This window comes from Mastigoproctus giganteus, chromosome 1 (genome assembly GCF_048544385.1).
Source record: "Mastigoproctus giganteus isolate SK-2022 chromosome 1, ASM4854438v1, whole genome shotgun sequence".
In the NCBI taxonomy this organism is placed as follows: Eukaryota; Metazoa; Arthropoda; class Arachnida; order Uropygi; family Thelyphonidae; genus Mastigoproctus; species Mastigoproctus giganteus.
The window spans coordinates 256,713,610-256,734,907 of NC_143575.1; the positions used below are offsets into that span (position 1 = coordinate 256,713,610).

The 21,298-nt window shown below is 36.4% G+C and overlaps 1 protein-coding gene across 2 annotated transcripts in view; it reads left to right on the plus strand.

Annotated features, from left to right (window-relative positions):
* IntS4 (integrator complex subunit 4) overlaps positions 1–9,068 on the plus strand; it is a 97,986-nt gene extending 88,918 nt beyond the window's left edge. For both annotated transcript variants that reach the window (XM_090385799.1, XM_090385793.1), the window contains 5 exons: positions 102–182; positions 584–768; positions 4,712–5,033; positions 6,215–6,335; positions 8,893–9,068. In XM_090385799.1, the coding sequence (XP_090241925.1) occupies positions 102–182; positions 584–768; positions 4,712–5,033; positions 6,215–6,335; positions 8,893–9,068 (885 nt within the window). The remainder of the gene's footprint in view (positions 1–101; positions 183–583; positions 769–4,711; positions 5,034–6,214; positions 6,336–8,892) is intronic.
* Positions 9,069–21,298: the final 12,230 nt, after the last annotated feature.

A 21,298-nucleotide genomic window follows, 5' to 3' on the forward strand; every position in this document is an offset into this window, starting at 1 on the left:
TGGACTTGTATTTTTGTGAGAAAGTTTTTAATAGAATCAAATTTGGCAAGTATGGAGTAAGTAAGACTTGATTTAATGTAAGTCACTTTGAATTTTTTTAGATACTTTCGAATAAAAACTGGCTAAATCCATCGCTCCTGTGTCCATTTCAGGGAAGCTCTTTAAAATCATCACTGGAGCATGTAAGATATTGTATTAACTCATTCTAAATTTTTCTTAAATAGAAATTGCTAAATGTAAACTTTAATTTTTTTAAAGATTTCCTTTTCCATTTCAATAAATTTTTAAGTAATTTGTCAAATTTTCTATTTAAAATTTTATTTTTTTATTTTCTTTCATGAAGAACTCTTACTGTCTCTTGTACCCAGCAATTTGTTTTAGTTAAACATGCTTAACTCAAATAATCCTTTAATTCTAGCGCTATTTTCTGTGTTCAGTTAATGTATTTTCTCTCTTTTTCTGGAAAGTTTAATCTTTTTTAATAATGATGAATATCTATGCCTATGTATGTAGTTTTTTTGTAATAATATAACAATTAAAATATGTGCTGAAATTTCAAGTTAAACTAATTTATAATTTTCAGTTACTTCAGCTATCATTTTGTTTGAGTCATCAGTTCTTAGGATTAAAGCCAGAAGAAGTTGCTTGTTTAAAGCAGTTAAAGTTGAGAGTTCTATCTCTGCAACTCCTAGTTGTAATACGTGGAAGTAATACTTCTGCTCTTGGCTTGTGTGAAGCCTTTCTAGACCAAGTTGAAACTCTACACAGGTAAAGGAGTATAAATGTATGTATATTTATAATATATATTACAGAAAAACCTTGAATCATCCACTCATTTTATAACTTTATATTTCAGATAATTATTCTCTCTACTTTTAACAATATAGAATATACCCTTCAAATTTTGCTGCCATTGTTATAGTAATATAGTAGATTTTCAGAATAACAGCTCTTTCAGGGATTCAAGGTGCTGTTATTTCGATTTTTCCGTTATCTAGAAAGTTTTATTTTTAATATATTTAATGCAGAAATAATGAGGCTAAATAAGAAATAGAGAGATCAAGAATGCAATTTTATTAACAGCACATAAAAAACAAACATGTTGATGCTCCAATATTATATTCTGCCATTAATACACTCCTGCTTATGATCGTTCTATTTTCTATTATTATATCAGGTTTGTCACTAAGCTTTAATGTTCTTCTTTTCTTCTCTGTAAGAGGTTTATTAACTTTAGGAGCCATAGTGACAGGTTTTTAATTTAAAATAAATGTAAAACAGCGGTGTATAATCCGTGATATCAGTACAGAATTCACTTTCAAAATGGTGAACTTAAACAAATACAGTAATCACATGACTTACCGTTTTCTTTTCTTTTTTTTTTTTTTTTTTTGGCACTTCAAGACATCTGCGCTGTATGTAGACATCCGATCTCAATGTTCCGTTATTTGGGGTGCTAATAGTATTGTAATAGTATTAAACATATAACGCAACATATTACTACAGTTATATTAAACATATAACTGTAGTAATAGTATTAAACATATAATGCAAGGAAACCACAGTTATAGAGTGAATGGTAGAGGAATTCAAATTTTTAAATTGTGGTAGCTGTTGTTGTTGTTATTTGGTTTTTAGGAGCATTAGCAACTAAGGCCATATTTCTCCGGGATATGCGGTGGTCATTCCCTGACCTTTCCACATCCTCCGTATTTGTTGGTGACGGGCTCGAACCCCGGTCTAATCAAGAAGCGTGTGCTACGCACTGCTGCTCCTTCCCACCTGGCTACGGAGGCGCCTATTGTGGTAGCTCCAAAGCTTGAATCACTTAGTTTGGCATTAAATAGAAAATTTTGTTATATATTATAAATAACTTATAACCTTCAAACATAACAGTATAGCCCCTATAACACAAACTTGTAGCATGGTAGTATTATTGCTGCATAACTGGTGTAGTGATAAGAACAACCAAATTTTTAATTACAGCCAGGCCTCGCATAATGCGAGTTCCAGTTACTGCTTTTTGAAAAAATTATACCACTTTTCACTTTACATGATGCAAATTTCCAGTTAATGCGATCTTTTTTTTTTTTATGCGATAGTTGAAAAAGATTTGAATCACACGTTAAGCTTACCGCGTGTTGGACAGGCAAACAAGCGTTTGCCTGCCGCTCACCTCGGTGTGTTCAATCAACCATCAGAAGAAGACGTGTTACTTGTTTGTCTCCCACTAATAAAGTCAATGCAGACTTACATTTAAAAATTCAAATTTTTAAATGAGCCAGTTGAAAATGTTACTGCGAAGGAGATAATGGTAAAAGAACTAGATGAAATCTTTCATATCGCAGAAAACCTCAAACAAAAGGTTTGAGGTTCTCTGCTATATTTATTTCGCCAGGGCCCAGAGAAGATTGTTGTTGGCTATCGGAAATTGATTGATGAAAAGAGAAAGTCAACACTGTTCAGATATTTCCACAACAATCATTTCTTTGTTGTGTATTTTATGTCAGAGGTTCCCAAACTTTCACGACAAACTGTGAACTACCTCAAGCTAGTAGTTCGTGCGGTGTTCGACAGATGTTGAGTATCGCTGTGTTTCCCTCAAATTTAAAATATTCTGCGGCGCACAGTTTGGGAACCACTGTTTTATGCTATAAACATTTAATTCCATAATTATTTTCATTATATTTTACATTGTATACAGTTAAAAAGTTATTTAAAAGGTATTTTTAAAATTCTTTATAGACATTCCAGAAGGTCAAGGACCAATTATAATTTTTCCTATTGATTATTATATTCGATTAACATGTTTCCATTTTGCTCGATGCGCTAGTGGGACAAATTATGTGCGTTAATCAAGGCCAGCCTGTATATATAATTAATAATGTAAAATTCATAACATAACCAGTGCATAGTGTTATTACTGCATTAAATATATTTGCTTAGTGTAGTATTTTAATTATATTGAATTTTAATGAAAATCAAGCCTAAGACCAGAAGCATGATTTTCAAGCTAGTGGGAATGCCGTGGCTCTGGAGAAGAACTGAGTGAAGTAATTGTTCTCCGAATCACAGCCTTTTATATATGACCCGTTTGATGTTTGCAGAGCTATCAGGAAGGGGCATGATATTGCCAACTGTCTTTGTGTGTGCTCAATATAAGGAGTGTGAGGATATTAAGTGCCAAATCAGCATTGTTATGGGCCTTTGTGACAGCCTGAAGAGCAGGGGGAATGACCTCAAAGTAATTAAATTGGGGCCCCTCTGCTGCCCACATCAATGTAAGAGCTTGCACTTAATCATCAGGCAACACAGCGACAAATCCCAAGGCAGAATGCGCTAGTCCCACAGGAGCTAGTTGCTGTTGGTGACTCTATTGTCAGGGAAATGGGAAATATATTGTGCAGAAGTATAGGTGAAACAGGACCAGGGTATGTCTGCCTGAGGCAAAAATTGATGATGCTGTAGAGCAGATATCATATTTTAAGGACAAAAAAAGTGATATTGTTGTACATGTTGACACTAATGACATTAAGAATAGGAGATCTGCTGACTTACCTAACAAGTACAGGGCAATGTTGAAAAAAAGTTGCGGATTAGGGTTAAAGTTGAAAGTGTCTGCAATTCTGCCCAGACTCAATAGGAGGAAGTATATGTTGAGAGCCCTGTCAGTTAATTCAGCTCTGGAGAGATTTTGCAAGGCTCACGGGGCAGAATTTTTCTTGGCTGGTCTCTGCTTGTTAACAGGAGAGATTGCTTCAACATGGTTGGAATACATTTAAATAGAAAGGGTGCAAGAATATTTGCTGATACTATTGTGGCACTGTTAGATGGGTTGAAAAACTGCTAGCTTGAGGGGATATATAATGTTCTCTGAGCAACAGACAGGCTGCCAGGACAGCTCATGGGATTTTATCAATGCTATACAGTAATTTTGCCAGCAGGGATAGGGAGGTGATTATCCCATTGTATAAGGCAATGATCAGGCCACATCTTCAGTACAGCATACGGGTCTGGAGGCATCATTTCAGGAAGGATGTGGAGCTGCTGGAATGAGTACAGAGAAGGACAAAGAGATTGGTGAGCAGAACAAATGGAATCTTACCAAGAAAGGCTTCATTTTTGCAAATTGCGAGATGATCTGATTAAGGTGTTTAAGGCTTTGAATAATTGAGCAAGCTCAGTGCTGATGGGATTTTCCTTCTTGCTCATACCACACACAGAGGGACACAAATTCAAATCGAGGAAGGACTGTTGCAGAAGTTTGCCTTTAGCCAGCAAGTGGCTGATTGCTGGAACAAACTTCTTTCTGTTGTTGTGGAAGTTGATAGTTTAAATGAATTCAAAGAAGAACTAGACAAACTATTGGAGGGAATGAAGATGAAATGGGAGGTGTCGGGGGGGGGGGGGTTTGGCAGATGTTGTATCAGCTTGTTTTCTTGCATCATCTGCCACTGGTAATGCTATATACTGTTCTACCAAAAAATTAAACTGATAACATATATTAATTTAAACATAAATTTAGTTAATATACAATACCAGTTTACTGCTGTGATTTTATTGGTTATTTGTTGTAAATAAGAATGCAAAAATATTTCAAGCATAAAAGGAAAATAAAGTAATGACTTACTATAAAGAATTATTAAAAGTATCATAAGAACTCTCTATAAAATAAACAACAACATTTATTTTATTTATTTATTTTTTCCAGGTTCTTAGAAGAACAAGATATTAATCCTGATGGTTTCATAGCTTCAGTATTCCATGAGTTGGATGCACTAGATGAGCCCAAGCCGGGTACTGTAGCACGTATTCTGCAACCATTGCTCCAGTCTTATCCATGTCCTTCATTTCACCTACGGAAAGGATCTGAAGATGGAAATTTGGGAAGGATAAAGCAGGCAAAAGCCACCATTCATGAACCTGCAAGTGAATCTGATAATCCGCTTAAATTTACTGCTGGATTAATACTTGGTGTTAACATGGATGCAGAAATAGAAAATGTAGAAGATGTAAAAAATGTCAGGATAAAAGTAAGTTATTAATTTAAAAGCTTTATTATCTTTCTTTCTGTGAGCCTTTTAACAAAGCTTTCAGTTTAGTTAGTAACCTGAGTCCTGTATTTAGTTTAACTTTGACAACTCTTCAGTGTTCTAATACAGTTTATAAATGACATTACGCTGGAAAGTATTGAAAGTTAAAAGAACATTACATACTAAAACGAAGAACAATATTATGGTTGCACATCTTGTTCCTCATAGAAGTTGATCATCAGTTTAACATTCTTTTAACTGGTTAACTCCCTAGTTTTATTCGCCCTGCCAAACTGTTAAGCTACATGTGTGTTTTAAACTTATTTGTTTATGTTTTTACTTCCCATGAGCAAAAATTATTTGCATATATTTCAAGGAAAAAATTCAACTTTTAAAACATGCACATTGTCATCATAATAAACAGTAACCCAGATTCCAGGTAGATTTTTCTGTTTAAAAGAAAGGGAAAGTTGAGGGACTGCATTTAATCCTTCTTGATTTTCTTTGTAAATATTTTTTAATTCCTCTCAGAGCCTTCTTCAAATTCACCATTCAGTCCTGTCAATGCAGTCAAAGACAATGAAAACAAATTTTCAAATATGAAACCTGTAACATCTGCAAAATGTATTCTTGGTTGATATGAAAAAAAAAGTGTGATATCATAACACTGGGAAAAAAGTAATAATTAAAATATATATATTTTTTAAATGACCCATTTATACTCCGGCATGACCTCATTGGAGTTTTCAGCTAATTCTCTACAAGAATATTATAAACCGTATTTAGCAATCAAGTAGGCTTGAACCATGGTTAACTCAAACATGTGTACTACTGCACTGCCCACCCAGCTAGTTCATGCCAAGCATATTATAAGTCTATCTCAGGGATATCCTGTACTTGGCAAAACTTCTTTTCTGATCTTGATTAATACTTCTTGTCTTGATTAATACTTCTTGGAAGTCATTGGATAGTCTCTCTCTCTCTCTCTCTCTCTCTCTCTCTCTCTCTCTCTCTCTCTCTCTCTCTCTCTCTCTCTCTCTCTCTTCCCCCCCCCCAGTTTGTTTTAATTAATCATATAGATTTTTGTGAATTTTTATTTCACAGTAGAATATGCTAATATTTAATTTTTTTTATTATACAAATAAATAAAATATTAACATGATCATATTTTTGTCATACAGGTGTCCTATCCTGACCAACAAATTCAGTTAATCTTGCCTAGACTTTCTGACTTTAGGCAACAAGGAGAATTGACATATCGGCTATACACAAATGTACTGCTCTCTCACAGTATTTGGTCAGGTAAGTTTCTCTAAGTATATAAGTGATACTATTCATTAATTTTGATCTTGGTAAGGACTTCAGCTATCAGTTTCAAAATTTTATAAGGAAGATCTGTTAGCTGTGGACCACATTTTAACAAGTGACACATTGACTTTGTAGGTTGATACAGATAGCAGGTTTCCATGAACTGGAAGAAAAATTAATTTAACAAATGAAAAGAGCATGGTTACAAATGTGGTTCTATGTGGAAAGGGAGACTCTGACACAACAGGAAACCAAAAGTGGTGTGTGGTGATGTGGTAAATGCTGATAGCTTTATACACTAATGAGACTATGGCAACTTAAAATAGTCAGTAGTCTGAAGCCTACAACAAAAACATACAAACTTATTGTGCAGAAAGTGGGGTGGGGTTATATGATTTTTCAGGTTAGTTAATTCAGTGTTTGTCAATTTTCATAAAATTTGATAGGAAGGATTTTTTTTTTATCCTATTTTTAAAATAGGCTTGACAGTCATGCTACCTATTGTGTGTGTGTGTGTGTGTGTGTGTGTGTGTGTGTGTGTGTGTGTGTGTGTGTGTGTGTGTGTGTGTGTGTGTGTGTGTGTGTAAGATGTAACTTTTTAAATCAAATAATAGTTCAGTTATGAATTGCATATATGTATAAGTATTTATTGACAATAAGTGTAATGAATTTCAAACACATGATGCATCCTATGCAAACAAGAAACCATGCAAGTATTTTATTCATAATGATGATTTCCCATGGACATAGGAAAACATCCTTATAATGGGGGAAAAACTTAAATTTTGTCATCAAAATTGGGCAGGTGAAAGTTGAATAACAAATTTTAATTGCAGATGCAGCTCTGCCAGTACATGAAAACAAAGACTATGGTGTACTTAACTGATCTCAATTGACATCCCTTTTCTAAAGATACCAGAACCACTGATGACAGTTATTCAGATATTTTAAACAAGAAACTTGTTGATTTGCAAGGAATGACACAAAATCTGCTTCAATGTTTTTTTATTGGAACAGTATGTCTGCTGGTAATGTTTTTTTATTGGAACAGTATAGTTCTCCATTGTCATTTTTAAACTACCAATTGCTTTGAACCTCTTACTCCTGCTCCATTCACCAGACCTTCCTTTTGATGACTTTTGGTTGTTTTTAAACTTAAAGATGCTATGGGTACATTAGATTTCCAAGTTTTCATTTTCTATCCACTTTTTGTTTTCTGTTATGCTTCTTGTCAAGGGTGAATGGAACAGTGCAACAAGCATATCATCCTAGTTTGTTACAATAGCATGGAAAGAATTAATAATGCATTAATACCTACCATGCCTATAATTTTTTTTGCCATATCAGTTGAACTTTCTGAATGCGTCTCATATGTACAATGTTCATTGTGATTATTGTTTTTTTTATGGTAAAAGTCAATTTTTGCATATAAAATATGCATATAAAGGATAAAAGAAATGCAGGATTTTGCAAAGCACTTGATTTATATAATACTGTGTTAAGATTGAAAGAAATTGTTAAAAGTATTTAAAAAAGTATATTAAAGCTTGTTGACATGATATTGTCCTCACTGCAGCTAGTGCCTCTGAATTTGGCTGAATTTGTGAAATAAAATGCAGAAAGTTAAATAGAATAAAGAAGGATTTCATCTGCTGGTACTTATCTCATCTGGAACCACATGGTGAAATGCAAACATCAATGCCTTGTGGCTCCTACCACGAGAATGAAATTCTTTATTTTTTTTTTAATATGTTCTGTTCTAGTTTTCATCACTTTGCATTTCATTTCCAAAATTCGGCACCCTTTGGGAGCATTACCTGCAGAGGAGAAAATAATCTCACACGTTTTTGTGTAATTTTGCTCTTGTTCACATCATTTTTTTGTTTGCTTCAAAAAATTTCATTTAGTCTCAGTGGAGTATAGTGTACATTTAATTAATTTTTGCATACTTAGTAGAATATTTATTACTTATATATGAACACTTTAGTTTATTTCAGTTCAAGTTGTGTTACTGAGGCTATATTACTTTGAGAAATATTTTTGTTACTGATTATTTTTCTGAATAGCGAAACTTCATAAGATGTTTCACTAGGTTCGTTTCCATGCAAAATTCATTTTTGAATATATTTACTGTTTTCAAATTTTTGATAGCATACATGTTCTATTATTACTGTTAATTATATTTTTAATTTGCATTATGCTACTTTTACTATATGAAACTCCTTTTAATATTTTTCATTTTAGTTGTCAAACTGGATGTAATTGTGATTTTTTTAAATTATAGAACTCTTTCCAAGAGAGAGAGAGAGAGAGAGAGAGAGAGAGAGAGAGAGAGAGAGAGAGAGAGAGAGAGAGAGATTTTCTAAAGTATGATAATTTTATTTGCATAAATGCTGTTTCTAATTGCTTCAGTTCATTTCTGTACTAATTCAAAACAATTCAAATGCATAATTTTTCATACATGAACTTGAACTGCCTTTTTTGGTTAGTTTTTCATAGACAATAAGTAAATTTCTTCTCATATTGGGAAATCTTTAATTTTTAATTTCAGAGGCCTGTCACGTGGAAATGAGTTTGGTACTTGATTTTAGTGACACTGAAGGTGGTACCACCAGCCGAGGAAGTCAGAAAAATCCATTGTGGCTGAAATCAGAAAACAGTCCCATAGAACTTTGTAAACCTGTAAAAGTGTATATAGCACCAAAACCGGTGAAGAAAGGAATATAAGTTGTAAATAACAAAATCTTTGTCATTTCGGGAGATTGCAAAAATCAATTGTTTTCAATTATGAAGCTCATGAAAATGTAAATATGTTTGAGACGTCATAAATATATGAGAATTTTTGACCAAATCAATTAACTCTGCTAATTTGGCTTAGTTGTGGATTTTAATATTTTATCATATATTAAAATACAATTCATCATGTCTGTGCTGTCATTCTGCTTACTGCAATATTTAAAAATTTTGATCACTTTATTTCTCTAAATTTTTAAACTTGCATTCTTAAAAAAAAAAAAAAAAAAAGAGTCCCATTCCTGAAAATTATTAATTGTTTATTGTTGGAAACAAAGTGTAACAAAATTTTTGGCATTGCTTAAAACAGAACTTTGTTCTCTTGTCCTCAATCATTATTGTACATTTATAATTGGAGAGTATCACTAACAGTCTGCTTTTCACCAGTCATGGATCAATCATGTTTTTACTGACGTCATATAAAGAGTTTGCAAGCATTTCTGAAGGGCACTTAAATAATAATGAACAGGGCATGTTATAATGGTAAAAGTTATAATTTCAATAATTTCTTTTTTTGTCTCACATTTTCATTACATTCCATTGTTAGGTGCAGTCATAGAAGTTTTCACATCATTAATTTTGTAAAAGGTGTTTAGTGATGCTTAAGTCAAGTGCAGAGTGTTCTCAAGAGTATCGAGCAAGAATAAAAGCGACAAGACCTAAGAAAATAAAGATGAAGGTAGCAATGAGTGTGTGAGAACAAAAAAAAGACTATCAAGATTGCTTAAAAGACACAGAAAATCGAGCATTGGATTTAGCAATGCCTTCAACCAGCAATGCTGCTGCTCCATCTAACAATGATGTACCTGAAGTGAGTGTTGATTATGTACAACAGAACATTTCTCCAATTGTGGAGCAGATGAGTTTAAATGATCAAGCTCCTTTTCCTTATGCTGACTACTATTTACATAAGAATGTGCATTGAGAATTTGAAAGGAGATTTATGGAAAATGGTTTCTGTTCTGTATGCTACATTTGTTATTATCTATGGTTCGAAAACAACAAAAAGGAACCAGCTGCTAAAGGTACACCATTAATATACTGTATTTCCTGATATTAATGCCAACTGGATCCTTGTGTGTAATAGCTTTAGAAGATCACTTAAGAACAACACCATTCCAGTGCTATCTAAGTCGAATGGCTTTGTCTGTCCAGAAATTCCATCACATTTACTGAAGTTGGATTTAGTGATAGAGATGCTCATTTCTCCTCGCCCGCTGTTCATGCAAATAAGGCACCTGAGACACGCATGCAGACAATAGAGCATTCTGGGCTAAGTGATCAATGTGCCTGTTTCAGTCAACATGATGGTCCATTGCTTGCTAAGGAAGATTGACAATGATCATTGTATAAATGTGCATATAAAATGCAGAAGTTACACAAGTTGAGCTATTTGATCAGATTAGTAAGAAAGTGGGTGGTTAAAGTGTGTCTTCAGTATTTGGTCAACATGCCTCTCTATCGATTGTATCAAATCACGATAGTTCAGTCATTCTTTGATGAGAGTCACATGGAAATTAATTTTGCTAAAATGACGAAACGGTTGCAATCGAGGAAAGTCATTGCCCAACAGCAAACATGGAGCAACAATAAATATCTTAGAATTACCCCAGGAGAAACTAATGTACCGCAGAGCATGCTGTTCAACAAGCACACAGAGGAACTGTCCTTTCCCAGCATTTACCTTGGACAACTCAGAACATTCAGATGATTTACATGACACTCCAGTCATGATGGCAACAAGCGAGCTCAGAAGATCTGACTGATACTGTGTTACTCCATAGCATCTTTTTGTAACAATGAAGATAATGGGAGACTCTGTGATTGGCTTTCAAATACGTAGGTAAAGATACTAAACTGACCAGCACGCAAGTTCAATCCAAAGAATTCATTAACAGCATCGAAAACAATTTGCCCTTCCTAAGGACAGTTCCAAACTTAACCTACCCCTGGCTCAACATGAGCACGATCATTTTGCTATGATTAGGCAGCTCAGTAAACCTATAGTTCTTGACTGAGTGGCAGTGAAATTGGTTGGCTGCACTTGCTTCAGCTATTGTAGAAGTTACAGAATAATGGGCATGATATTAGGACGATGTGAGCGACATGGACTTCATGGATCGAATGAAGACACTAGCTTGTGCGATATACTTCAAGAAGATTGTGAATGTGATTATGAACATATTGCGGTTAAAATGTTATAGCCCATTTGGTCAGTTTTACGTTGTCAACTTTTTAAAGCGCATAGAAGTTCAACATCACAATAGTCCACACACACACACACATGCACATTTTGCTGTGACTAAATAAAGCTCCCAAAGACCCTTTGGGTGAGAAAAAAGATACCATCACAATGATTGACAAGTTAGTGTCTTAGGTGCATTGGTGATATGTGTACAGTTCAGTGCTTGTTACCCAATGGCCAAGTGATACAACAGTTGTCTATATTTCTCTTAACGGTGACATACAGGATAAAATTGACTTCATTTCGTTTTGCTACCATACTGAATTCAATGTGCAGTGCTATTAAAGATTTATATAAAATACCCATGATCAAGAGCTGTAATTTAAATGGTAACTTCGGATTCGAAGAAAATAAACCATTAATTACTTTCCTGTAAGAAACGTTCGATCTAACTAAACATCCCTTGATTTAAACTACAAGATTGGGTACCTCAATTGATACTGTTTTCCATAGACATTTTGATATGTTGCAATCACAGGTATACACCTCTTTAGTTATCATAAATGCATTGTATCTTATTTTCCAGCTGAAATTATGGAAATTTGTGAATGATCAATAAAATATTTACAATACAAGCTCTTATTTCATAATCAATACCTACAAATCAAAATCCCTAAAAGAAATGCGAAGAATGTTTCCCATAAAATAGAAGATTTCACATTTATTTCAAGAAAATAGAAGTTGTAGGAATAAATGAAGTCAAAAGAAGAGGTTCTGTGAGTTTGAAGTTCGACAGTAAAAGGATGCCGGCTTGTTGTGGCAGAAGCGTCTGTGAGACAGAATGGAGAGACTATTAGAGATGGGTCATTAATTAGCCTAACTACCCTCCTTGAATGGAATCTAGAAGCCTGAATTTCAGGGGTTATCATGGAGCAAGCAGCTGTTTGGAAGAAAAGTAACACTAAAAAAACAAAGAACACCCAGTTTTTCAGCTGCAGAGGAAGCAATATGTGTGTATGCCAAGACAGATTGGAATGCTGTTAATTCCTAAAGATATGTCACCTTGTCTAGAGAGCTGAGTGTCATTGAAGATGAGCAGAAGAAATATTTCTGCAAGATATAAGACAGGAATGAGTATTAGAATGTTTGAAATCAACTAAGTTATCTTTGCTCATTACCTAGAGATCAGCACTTAAGGAATTGGTAATGGATATTCAAAAAGTTGATGCTGTTGGTTCATGCCAAGGTTTCTTAAACTGAAAGGTGGAATATAATTTGCTGTCATCAGCAAAACTATCAATAGGAGTTCCAGTTAATGGGAGGTCATTAATATACAAGACAAAAAGAGTGGCAGAAAGAACAACCTAGGGAACACCTGCATTAGTGGAGAAGTTAAAAGACGGCCATCTACCATCACCTGCAGTGAGCAGCCTGAGAAAACTGGATAACAATTGCAACCAAAATAGTTCGAAAATCATAAGATAGGAGCCTTTGTGCCAACCACAAATGCCTTCGATATGTCAAGAGCAACTGCTTGAATTTCATTAGCATTAGCATTAGTAGAGGCATATGATGCAAGAAAGCAAGCTTATTCAGCATCAGCCAAAAAAAAAAAAAAAAAAACCCACTCCCATTTCACCCCTCCGTTCGTTCGAAATACCTGTCCAGTTGAGCTTTAAATTTGTTTAGGCTATCAACTTCAACAACAAGTGATGGAAGTCGGTTCCACCAACCAACCACCCGCTGGCCAAAGGCAAATTTCCGCACATCTATCCGACATCCGTCCTTCCTCAATTTGAATTTATGCCCTCTGAGGTGATTATTCTGAGCAAGATGAAGAATCCCATTGGCATTGAGCATGCTCAAACCATTCAAAGCCTTATACACCTCTCCGGTGCCTAGTCTCCAGACTCTGTAATTTGCAAAACTTAAGCCTTTCATCGTAAGAGCAACCCTTTGTTCCATTCACTAATCTTGTTGCCCTTCTCTGTACCCGTTCCAGCAGCTCCACATCCTTCCTGAAATGAGGCTTCCAGACCTGTATACAGTACTCAAGATGTGGCCTAACCATTGCCTTATACAAGGGAATAATCACCTCCTTATCCCTGCTAGAAAAATTCCTCTTTAACATTGACAAGACACCATGAGCTACTCTTGCAGCTCGTCTGCACTGCTCAGAGAACTTCATATCTGCCTGCACAATTACCCCCAGGTCCTTTTCATTCTCCACCACTGTCAGTGTAGTACCGCAGAGTTGATACGTTGCTCTGGGGTTACTGTTTCCCATATGTAGTACTTTACATTTGTCAATGTTAAACTTCATTTGCCACCTCTCAGCCCATCCGTTCAACCTTTCCAGATCACGTTGCAGCAGCATAGCGTCAGTAGTGTCCTTAACAACCCTGCCAACTTTTGTATCATCTGCAAACTTGGACATTAAACTTGATATCCCATCATCAATATCATTCATAAACACCGAAAATAACAACGGACCCAACACTGAACCCTGAGGAACTCCACTAATAACATTAGTCCACGTTGAGCAGTGTCCATTGATTACCACTCTCTGTCTTCTGCCACTCAACCATCCCCTTATCCATAGCAGCAATTTGCCTCCAATGCCACACTGCTCCAATTTGTGCAGCAGTCTTCCATGTGCAACAGTTCAAAAGCCTTTCTAAGATCCAAATATATAATATCAAAGTTATTCCCTGCATCCAGTTCTTTTGTGACTACATCATAGTATCCAATCAAATTGGTCAGGCAAGACCTGCCCTTAACAAAACCATGCTGCATCTGAGCTATAACTGAATTCTTGTCTAGATGATCCTGCAGTGCTTCTTTAACCAGTGCCTCCATTAATTTACCTGGAACAGAAGTTAAACTAACAGGTCTATAATTACTTGTGTCAGCCTTTGATCCTCCTTTGTGAATTGGGGTTACATTTGCACATCTCCAGTCTATGGGTACCTACCCTGAGTCCAAAGAAGCTCTCACAATTATGGCTAGGGGCTTGCTTACTTCCTTTGCTGCCTCCTTTAATATAACTGGATAGATCCCATCCACCCCAGGTGCCTTTTTTATGTTTATCCTCAACAATCTCTCCTCCACTTTCCTCTCAGTTATTACAAAATCATCCAGCTCACTGCCAATGTTTACTTTACCTACATCATTCTCCTTCCTGAATAACTCCTCATGCATGAATGTAGATGCAAAATACTCGTTTAAATTGTTAGCCACCTCAGCAGGATCCTCAACTGTTGAACCATCAATATCCAGTGGACCAATCTGATTCATCCCTTTCCTTCTTGAGTTTAAATATGTAAAGAACTCTTTTCTGTTTTTCTTTGCATCCTTTGCCAAGGATTTTTCGTAGTCTGCCTAATCTCCTTTGTGACTTGGTTGCAGACCAACTTATATCTATCATAGGATTCCATGTCACCCATTAATTTGTATGTATCCCATGCATTTTTCTTCTCTGCCACATGTCTCATTAGTTCATCTGACAACCATTTAGGCCTAAACCTTGATCAATATTTCTTAGTTGGTATGTAGAGCCTGGTAGCCTCCAAGATTAGTTCCTTGAATGCCTCCCATTTTGAGTTTGCTGTTGGTAACATCATCAGTTGGTCCCACTGTATAGAATTTAAATACTGTCTCAGACCATCATAGTCGCCTTTACGAAAACAAAAACCCTTTCCTTTACCTCTGATGGTAGTTACCTCCTTGAGTAAATCCCACTTCAACACACTGTGATCACTGCCACCTAGTGGTTCATTTACCTGCAGATTCTTAATGCATGAAGAATCACTACTGATAATCAGATCAAGAGTATTGCTCCCTCCTGTTGCCTCACGAACATGCTGATGTAGAAAACAATCATCCAATAAATCCACAAAAGCCTTGCTAGTGTGCGAGTGACCAACCCACAAATTCCAGTCAATATCTGGGAAATTAAAATCCCCCATTATAAGACACTCTGATTTACTGGCCAACTCTATTTCCTTGTACAATATCTTATTATACTCATCAGAGTCATTAGGCCTATAGCCATTTCGCCACTTTTCCATTGAATTTGTCTATAGATGGGTACCATAAGCCAGAATATCATCAGTGGATCAACACTGACGGAGTCCATACTGACGAAGGTTGATCAGATAGAAGATTTCTAGATTGTTTAGGAGTTAGTTGGCGGTTAATATATTTCTCCATTACTTTGGAAAGAAGTAAGTGCAATGTGACAAAAATTGGATGGAATCGACCTTTTTAGGTACTGGCTGGATATGAGCAAATTTCCAAGCACAAGGGAAAATACTAGTGGAATAAGAAAGTAAAAAAGGCACAGGTTTTGAGAACAAGTGGAGAAATACCATCAAGATGTCGCTTTCTTGGTATCGACTTCAAAATTCTTTTAATGGAAGACCACAGGAGGCATTGATTGGAGTGTACTGGGAATGGTAAGAAGTCGTTTGCCACGATCATAAGTACACTAGTTAGAAGAAAAGTAGGACGTTAGCAGATCGGCTGTAGCTTTAGCTCAAGTGGCAACAGAACCAACCGATTTTGATAGAGTTGGGCAAAAGTTGTGGCCAATTGCTTTGGCAAGAGAAAAAATGCCAGACTACCATTTGGACAAGAAGCAGGTCTTCTACTGTTAGCCTGTTCGGAATCTAGTTTGGATTCATTAATAACTGATTTACGATTTGATTACAGTTCAATTACGATGTGCGACCATCTTACTTTGAACAACCTTAGCACATTTATTGGAAAACCAAGGTTTAGATAAAGGACAAGATTTTAGGTTGTAGTATAGAATAAAGGATTTCAATAAAAGAATAATTTCACCCACACGATATGGGTAAATGTTGCATCAGAAGATTTGAAACTAATCCGACCAAGGGGGAAAAAATCTCGCAGATCATCCCATTTCTCATTTTTGTAATGATAAACAACATGAGGTTGGGAATGGCCACAAGAGAAAAGCTCTATTGGAGAAGATATCAAGTTGTGATCTGAGTTGCCTATAGCCCATTCACCTCGACCTTGTACTTAGAATGGTTTGTTAGAAAAATCGTGGGTGTTGGCTGTGTGGTTATGGTTGTCTTGTATTCTGGTAGGTAACGGAACAATCTGCGAGGTCATTAGTAATTGCAAACGACTCAGCATCTCGACCAGCTGGGCCAGTGTGACTAGAAAAGGGAAGCTAGCTGCAGTTGTGAACATTAAAATCACGAGTTGCATGTGATTAGTGAAGTTGAGAGAAAGGTAGAGGCAACAGATAAATTTTTGACAATGGGGAAGATTTTAAGCCAGAGAAGATCGCAAAGAGGAGATTCCAAATTACTGAATCTCTGACAGAATATCACAGGATATCTGTGCAAGTACCACTTTTGAAAAGAAAGGAATCATACAACGAATAATTAGAACAACTGAGATGAATAGTGGTTGAATCAGCCGATAATTGTGATTCTGTCAGGAAAGATATATGTTGTATGGCAGAATTGAACGTGGAAATGGACATCATTGATTGGAACTAAGAGACCATGTATATTTGTAAAATGAACAAGAAGGTCTAGGTCTTTTTGCAGATAAGTTTGTTCTATTAGTTTAACTATTCATATTGTATTCAGTAATAAGAAAAGGTGACAAAGACACGCGTGAATGATAAATTTTTGTGAGGTGGCGAATTCGCGACAGGAATATACCCAGCTCCTTGACGTAATGTGTCCTTGACAATGGTAGCTGCACATTCTGATCTTTTGCCAAACCTGTTGGCTGAAACTATTTCCATCTGTATTCCCCCCTACAGTTGGCAATAGAACCCAATGGTTCAATTGCCAACTCAGCTAAAAAAAAGTCGAACTGCTAGCATCCTACTTTTCATCTAGCCCTCCTATTGATGATCTTAGGAAATCACGCCATCCTTGCTATTTCCAGTACGCTCCATTTAATGCCACCTGTGGTCTTCCTTCACAAGGATGTCAGTAGAATTTTGAACATTCTTGTTTCCGAAAAAGTGCCAGGTCCTGATGGTATATCTCCATTCAAAACCTGTTCTCAAACTACGCACCTGAGCTTACTCCTGTTCTGTGTTGCCTTTTTACACTTTTTTGTTCCACTGGTGTTTTTATTTCTCATTGAAAATTTGTTCATATCCAACCAGTTCCTAAAAAGGATAGACAAATCCATCCCATCCAATTATTATTCGATTGCCCTTCTATTCTTTCTAAAGTAATGGAGAAATCCATTAGTCAACAACGCCCAAACTATCTTGAAACCTTCCATCGGATCCTAAACGAAATGTGGCGCATTATAGCCTTATTTGCTAATGCGCCAATAAAATCCAAACCAACCAACCTAAGCGAAATGAATAAGGGTAAAATTTTCATTGTTATAAATATTGAATCTGCAGATAAAGGAACCACTAGGTGGCAGTGATCACAGTGTGCTGAAGTGGGATTTACTCAAAGAGGTAAACCACCAAGGGTAAAGGGAAGGGTTTTTGCTTTCGTAAAGGTGACTAGGTGGTCTGAGACAGTATTTAAATTCTATACGGTGGGACCAACTGAAGATGTTACCAACAAACAGCAAATTCAAAATGGGAAGCATTCAAAGAATTAATCTTGGAAGCTACTAGGTTTTTCATACCAACTAAGAAATATTATTCAAGATTTAGGCGTAAATGGATGTCAGATGAATTAATTAGACATATGACAGAGAAGAAAAATGCATGGGGTACATATAAAATAAGAGGTGACACAGAAGCCTATGATATATATAAGCTGGTCTGTAAGCAAGTCACAAAGAAAGTTAGGCAGGCAGAGGCAGATTATGAGAAATCTTTGGCAAAGGATGCAAAGAAAAACAGCAAAAGAGTTCTTTACTTATGTAAACTCTAGAAGGGAAGGGATGAATCAGATTGGTCCTCTGGATATCGATGGTTCAACTGTTGATGATCCTGCTCAGGTAGCTAACAAACTAGATGATATTTTGCATCTACATTCACACATTAGGAGTTAATCAGGGAGGGGATTGCCAGAGGTATATTAAACTCTTGCAGTAAGCTAGATAATCTTGTAATAACTGAGAATAAAGTGGAGGAGAAATTGTTGAAGATAAATATAAGAAAGGTACTTGGGGTGGATGGAATCTATCCAGTTATATTAAAGGAGGCAGCAAAGGAAGAAAGGAAACCCTTAGCCATAATTATGAGAGCTTCCCTGGACTCAGGGGAGGTACCAATGGACTGGAGATGTGCAAATGTGACCCCAATCCAAAAAGGAGGATAAAAGGGAGAGATAGGTAATTACAGACCTGTTAGTTTAACTTCTGTTCCAGGGACATTAATAGAGGCGCTGGTTAAAGAAGCATTACAGGATCATCTAGACATGACTTCGGTTATAGCTCAGACACAGCATGGGTTTGTTAAGGGGAAGTCTTGTCTGACCAATTTAATTAGATACCATGATGTAGTGACAAAGGAACTGGATGCAAAAAATAACTTTGATATCATATATTTGGATCTTAGAAATTCCTTTGATACTGTTGCACATGGAAGACTGCTGCACAAATTGGAGCAGTGTGGCATTGGAGACAAATTGCTGCTATGGATAAGGGGGTGGTGGAGTGGCAGAAGACAGAGTAGTAATCAATGGACACTGCTCATCGTGGACTAATGATTATTAGTGGAGTCTCTCAGGGTTCAGTATTGGGTCCATTATTGTTTTCTGTATTTATAAATGATATTGATGATGGTATATCAAGCTTAATGTCCAAGTTTGCAGACGATACGAAGGTTAGCAGGGTTGTTAATGACACTAATGACAGTACGCTGCTGCAACAGGATCTAGAAAAGTTGAGCAGATGGGCTGAGAGGTGGCAACTGAAGTTTAACATTGACAAATGTAAAATACTACATATGGGAAGCAGTAACTCCAGAGTAACGTATCAACTCTGTGGTACTACACTGACAGTGGTAGAGAATGAAAAGGACCTGGGGGGCGGGGGGAAATTGTGCAGGCAGATATGAAGTTTTCTGAGCAGTGCAGACGGTCTGCAAGAGTAGCTTGCAGACCGTCTGCACTTGACATGGGGTCTTGTCAATGATATGCAGGAATTTTTCTGGCAGGGATAAGGAGGTGATTATCCCCTTGTATAAGGCAATGGTTAGGCCACACCTTGAGTACTGTATACAGGTCTGGAAGCCTCATTTTAAGAAAGATGTAGAGTTGTTGGAACGAGTACATAGAAGGGGAACAAGGTTAGTGAATGGAACAAAGGGTTGCTCTTACGAAGAAAAGCTTAAGTTTTGCAAATTACAGCGTCTGGAGACTAGGCACCTGAATATAAAGCCTTGAATGGTTTGAGCATGCTCAATGCTGATGGGATTCTTCCTCTTGCTCAGAATAATCACCTGAGAAGGCATAAATTCAAATTGAGGAAAGACAGTTGTAGGGTAGATGTGCGGAAGTTTGCCTTTAGCCAGCGGGTTGTTGGTTGGTGGAACAGACTTCTATCCTTTGCTGTGGATGTTGATAGCCTAAATAAATTTAAGGCTGAGCTGGAGAGGTATTTGGAATGAACGGAGGGGTGAAATGGGAGCAAGTTTTTTTTTTTTTTTTTTTTGACTGATGCTGCATAAGCTTGCTTTCTTGCATCATATGCCTCTACTAATGCAAATGCTAAAACGTGGACTGGATAAGGACATTGCTTAGAAGTGATCGTCGTTTAAGCATTAGAATAGTTGTATCAGAGTTAAATATGGACAAGGAAACAGTTAGACACATTTTAACTAAAATTTCAGGCATAAGAAAAGTGTGTGCTGAGATGGTGCCAAATTTTTTTTAAAGAAGATCAAAGAATGAGAAGACTCGAAGTCTGTGAAGATGTTTCGGAAAAAAATTGAAGATCCCAACTTTCTGAGTACTGTAATTACTTGTGATGAAAGTTATCTGTTGCAGTACGACCGAGAAACTAAAAGGCAGTCAATCCAATATTCATAAAAAACGGCCGAAGTCTTAAAAAGGCTTACAGAGGATGAATTCCAGAAATCTTTGTGTTTGGAAGAAACGTGTAGAACAGTGTGGACAAGTCCAAGGCAATTATTTTTAAGGAGATAACTTGTAATGTACGAAATATTTGATTTTATTTATTTTATTGCTACAGTCTCATTATTTAATAGCCACCTCATAATAGTAATCAGACACAACCACCGCACTTGGTACTAGTACCGCTCACGTGCGGAAAAATCCAATAAAGAGAAAAGTCATAATAATAATAGTTTAAATAAGTGACACCAGAGGGTATCTGGCACTGCCTGAAGCAACACAGCCGAAATAGAGGACGATTTATTTTTCTCAACTTATGCCACAGTATTGCCTATTTCCCATTTCTTCTCTGCACAGTTCATGACTTGCCACCTAGTGGCGGTCAAAATTCACACTTTAATATATCACTCAAATCATATCAGTCAAAATATAACTTTAATATAACCCCCCTGTGTATTTTCACCAACCCTGAAAATCGGGTCGGCGACTCCTGGCCCGCCTCAACTCGCTGTCGCCCTTCATAAAGTTTGAGCAAACTTCATAAATTTTGCTCAAAACATCAAAGGCAGATATTGTTGGGATATCAGAGACGTGGTGTGACATAGATATAAGGAATGCAGAACTGGAATTTGGGGAGTACAATGTGTACAGAAAGGAAAGACAAGATAGGAAGGGAGGAGGGGTTATGCTATTAGTTAAGAAACACATAAAATACAAGGAAGTGAAGCCAGTCGACATCGCTGGACAATGCAGTGTTGAGTCAGTTTGCTGTGACATAAGCATTGGAAGATCAAAATTGAGAGTAGGAGTGTGCTATAGGCATAATGACTCTGATGAGTGTAATAAGAAACTGTACAAAGAAATAGTGGGTCAGTAAATCAGAAAGTCTTATAATGGGGGGATTTAAATTTCCAAGATATCGACTGGAATTT